The sequence below is a fragment of the Conger conger genome, chromosome 14 (genome assembly GCF_963514075.1).
Source record: "Conger conger chromosome 14, fConCon1.1, whole genome shotgun sequence".
Classification (NCBI taxonomy): domain Eukaryota; kingdom Metazoa; phylum Chordata; class Actinopteri; order Anguilliformes; family Congridae; genus Conger; species Conger conger.
In genome coordinates, this window is record NC_083773.1 from 1,261,185 (window position 1) to 1,266,184 (window position 5,000).

Genomic DNA, 5,000 nt, shown 5'->3' on the forward strand with positions numbered 1-5,000 from the left:
GATGTAGTGTTCTATAGGGCAACATAGTGTTCTATATGGTGAGGTAGTGTTCTATAGGGCAGCATAGTGTTATATAGGGTGATGTAGTGTTCTATATGGCAACATAGTGTTCTATAGGGTGATATGGTGTTCTATAGGGCAACATAGTGTTCTATAGGGTGATGTAGTGTTCTATGGGGCAACATAGTGTTCTATAGGGTGATGTAGTGTTCTATAGGGTGATGTAGTGTTCTATAGGGCAACATAGTGTTCTATAGGGTGATGTAGTGTTCTATAGGGCAGCATAGTGTTATATAGGGTGATGTAGTGTTCTATATGGCAACATAGTGTTCTATAGGGCAACATAGTGTTATATAGGGTGATGTGGTGTTCTATAGGGCAACATAGTGTTTTTAGGGTGATGTAGTGTTCTATAGGGCAACATAGTGTTCTATAGGGTGATGTAGTGTTCTATAGGGCAACATAGTGTTCTATAGGGTGATGTAGTGTTCTATAGGGCAACATAGTGTTATATAGGGTGATGTGGTGTTCTATAGGGCAACATAGTGTTATATAGGGTGATGTCGTGTTCTATAGGGCAACATAGTGTTCTATAGGGTGATGTAGTGTTCTATAGGGCAACATAGTGTTCTATATGGTGAGGTAGTGTTCTATAGGGCAGCATAGTGTTATATAGGGTGATGTAGTGTTCTATATGGCAACATAGTGTTCTATAGGGTGATATGGTGTTCTATAGGGCAACATAGTGTTCTATAGGGCAATATAGTGTTCTCTAGGGCGATGTCGTGTTCTGTAGGGGGTGATAGTGTTCTATAGGGTGATGTGGTGTTCTATAGGGGGACATAGTGTTCTATAGGGTGATATAGTGTTCTATAGGGTGATGTAGTGTTCTCTAGGGTGATGTAGTGTTCTGTAGGGGATATAGTGTTCTATAGGGTGATTTAGTGTTCTGAAGGGTGATGTCGTGTTCTCTAGGGCGATGTCGTATTCTATAGGGTGATTTAGTGTTCTGTAGGGTGATTTAGTGTTCTCTAGGGTGATATAGTGTTCTATAGGGTGATTTAGTGTTATGTAGGGTGATGTAGTGTTCTCTAGGGTGATGTAGTGTTCTATAGGGTGATATAGTGTTCTATAGGGTGATATAATGTTCTATAGGGTGATTTAGTGTTCTGTATGGTGATTTAGTGTTCTGTAGGGTGATGTAGTGTTCTCTAGGGTGATGTAGTGTTCTATAGGGTGATACAGTGTTCTATAGGGTGATATAATGTTCTATAGGGTGATTTAGTGTTCTGTAGGGTGATTTAGTGTTCTCTAGGGTGATGTAGTGTTCTATAGGGTGATGTAGTGTTCTATAGGGTGATATAGTGTTCTATAGGGTGATGTAATGTTCTATAGGGGGATATAGTGGTATGTGGTGTGATGCAGTGTTCTTTAGGGTGATATAGTGTTCTTTAGGGTGATGTAGTGTTCTGTAGGGGGATATAGTGGTGTGTGGTGTGATGCAGTGTTCTTTAGGGTGATATTGTCTTTTGTCCTGGTCACTAGGCGATGGCCCATAAAGAGGACATGGAGGAGCGCATCACCACGTTGGAGAAGCGCTACCTGGCCGCGCAGAGAGAGACCACCTCCATCCACGACCTCAATGACAAGCTGGAGAACGAGCTGGCCAATAAGGACTCTCTGCACCGGCAGGTATGAACACACACACACCCAAACCTCCAAACAAGGACACCGTCAGTTATGAACACACACCCCCAAACCCCCACCAGGGACCCACTGCACCGTCAGGTATGAACCATCAAGATACAGCTGTGTGCGTGTGTGTAAAGTTTGTGTGCGCGTGCATTACAGAGCGAGGATAAGGCTGTGTGTGTGTGTGTTACAGAGTGAGGATAAGGCTGTGTGTGTGTGTGTTGCAGAGTGAGGATAAGTCCAGGCACCTGCAGGAGCTCCTGGAGCTGGCGGAGCAGCGGCTGCAGCAGACCATGAGGAAGGCGGAGACTCTCCCCGAGGTGGAGGCCGAACTAGCGCAGAGAGTGGCGGCTCTCAGCAAGGTGCACCTGGGGGGAGGGGGAGGGGGGGGGAGAGGCAGCCTGTAGCCTAGTGGCTAACGTGCCTGTTTGCTAGTGGCTAAGGTGCCTGTAGCCTTGTGGCTAAGGTGCCTGTTTGCTAGTGGCTAAGGTGCCTGTTCGTTAGTGGCTAAGGTGCCTGTAGCCTCATGGCTAAGGTGCCTGTTCGCTAGTGGCTAAGGTGCCTGTTCGCTAGTGGCTAAGGTACCTGTTCGCTAGTGGCTAAGGTGCCTGTTCGCTAGTGGCTAAGGTGCCTGTAGCCTCATGGCTAAGGTGCCTGTTTGCTAGTGGCTAAGGTGCCAGTTCGCTAGTGGCTAAGGTGCCTGTTCGCTAGTGGGTAAGGTGCCTGTAGCCTCATGGCTAACGTGCCTGTTTGCTAGTGGCTAAGGTGCCTGTAGCCTTGTGGCTAAGGTGCCTGTTTGCTAGTGGCTAAGGTGCCTGTTCGTTAGTGGCTAAGGTGCCTGTAGCCTCATGGCTAAGGTGCCTGTTCGCTAGTGGCTAAGGTGCCTGTTCGCTAGTGGCTAAGGTACCTGTTCGCTAGTGGCTAAGGTGCCTGTTCGCTAGTGGCTAAGGTGCCTGTAGCCTCATGGCTAAGGTGCCTGTTTGCTAGTGGCTAAGGTGCCAGTTCGCTAGTGGCTAAGGTGCCTGTTCGCTAGTGGGTAAGGTGCCTGTATCCTAGTGGCTAAGGTGCCTGTTCGCTAGTGGCTAAGGTGCCTGTTCGCTAGTGGCTAAGGTGCCTGTTCGCTTGTGGCTAAGGTCCCTGTTCACTAGTGGCTAAGGTGCCTGTAGCCTCGTGGCTAAGGTGCTTGACTGGGACATCGAAGGCTTGTGGTTCAAGTCCCAGTGTTGCCACAGTCGGATTCTCCCCACTGCTGGGTCCTTTTAATGAGATCAGAGCAGCTGCTATATCTTTTAGAATTGATTTAAAGATTCTTTTACTTATCTACAAAGCTCTATTTGGTTTAGCTTCTCCTTACATTTTTGATTTGCTTTTGTGTCATGTTTTTATTTTATTTTTTATTTTATATCACTTTGAGCTATATCTAGCAGCCAATTTTTATTTCTTGCTCTTACCTTTGTGCTATGTCTAGCAGCACTGTTTTTGGCGCTGTGTTTTATTCTTTTTCCCTTGTTTTATGTTGTAACAGTGTTCTGTTATTTGTTGGTTGTTGGGAACGGCGTATTCCCACAATCAGTGTTGTCCCACTCGAGGGAGGCACAGGGGAAAGGCACCAAAGTGTTTATCTTGTGTTGTTATTTGTTTGTTGTGTGAATATATTTCCACAAAATGTAATTGGCTTAATGTAAAGCACTTACAGCTCCAATTTATGTATGAAAGGCGCGATATAAATAAAGCAAATAAGTCGGTCTAATCGATGATGATCATCAATAAGAAGCCTGAGCTGAATGACTGTATTGAGAGGGAGGGAGAAGGGTCTGATATGGACAGAGGGAATACTGAGAAGGTGCAATTAAAGCAAGATAAATTATGGTCGAGGAGGAAGAGACTGACGGATTCAGCCTGTCCCTGCAGGTTTAATAGAGGATTCAGCTCATTCCTGCAGGTTTAATAGAGGATTCAGCTCATTGTGCAGGTTTAATAGAGGATTCAGCTCATACCTGCAGGTATAATAGAGGATTCAGCTCATACCTGCAGATTTAATAGAGGATTCAGCTCATTCCTGCAGGTTTAATAGAGGATTCAGCTCATACCTGCAGGTATAATAGAGGATTCAGCTCATACCTGCAGATTTAATAGAGGATTCAACTCATACCTGCAGGTTTAATAGAGGATTCAGCTCATACCTGCAGGTTTAATAGAGGATTCAGCTCATACCTGCAGATTTAATAGAGGATTCAGCTCATACCTGCAGGTATAATAGAGGATTCAGCTCATACCTGCAGATTTAATAGAGGATTCAGCTCATTCCTGCAGGTTTAATAGAGGATTCAGCTCATTCCTGCAGGTTTAATAGAGGATTCAGCTCATACCTGCAGGTATAATAGAGGATTCAGCTCATACCTGCAGATTTAATAGAGGATTCAACTCATACCTGCAGGTTTAATAGAGGATTCAGCTCATACCTGCAGATTTAATAGAGGATTCAGCTCATTCCTGCAGGTTTAATAGAGGATTCAGCTCATTCCTGCAGGTTTAATAGAGGATTCAGCTCATACCTGCAGGTATAATAGAGGATTCAGCTCATACCTGCAGATTTAATAGAGGATTCAACTCATACCTGCAGGTTTAATAGAGGATTCAGCTCATACCTGCAGGTTTAATAGAGGATTCAGCTCATACCTGCAGGTTTAATAGAGGATTCAGCTCATACCTGCAGATTTAATAGAGGATTCAGCTTTATTAAATTCTTGAGCAGCTTCTCCGCCTCCCCCCAGCCGATACGCTGTCAGTGCAGGCAAACGCAGCTCACAGCTCTCCGTGTAACGGTCCTGGCGCACTTCACGAGGAAGTGCAAACTCTGGCTTTCCGACTGAGTGTTTCCCTGTTTCATCTCAGAGACACGAACGGGAATACCCGCCGCGCTCTTCCTGTCCCAGCATTCCCTGTTTCATCTCCGTCTACAAACGGGAATACCAGCCGCGCTCTTCCTGTCCCAGCATTCCCTGTTTCATCTCCGTCTACAAACGGGAATACCCGCAGCGCTCTTCCCAACCCTCTCCTCTCCCGTCACGACGCGCACGTGAATGAGGAAACGTTCCCGGAGTGAGTCCCCCGGGATTCCCTCCGTCTCCCGTCTCCGTCAGGCTGCGATAGAGTCTGTCACCGCTCTGACTCAGCAGAACTAATCCAGCGAGGAAGGAAGCAGATGAACCAGTGGGCTGCTGGGATTGTGGAGGACTGGAGCATGCTGGGCACTGTGACCCTTGACCTTTGGCGGGTGGCATCTAAAAGCAGCCAGGACCACCTTT

General features: G+C 46.3%; 1 protein-coding gene across 3 annotated transcripts in view; it reads left to right on the top strand.

Moving 5' to 3' along the window:
* Positions 1-5,000, top strand: part of ppfia4 (PTPRF interacting protein alpha 4) — a 64,326-nt gene that overhangs the window by 30,479 nt on the left and 28,847 nt on the right. For all 3 annotated transcript variants that reach the window (XM_061218596.1, XM_061218597.1, XM_061218599.1), the window contains exons 7-8: positions 1,546-1,692; positions 1,920-2,054. In XM_061218596.1, the coding sequence (XP_061074580.1) occupies positions 1,546-1,692; positions 1,920-2,054 (282 nt within the window). The remainder of the gene's footprint in view (positions 1-1,545; positions 1,693-1,919; positions 2,055-5,000) is intronic.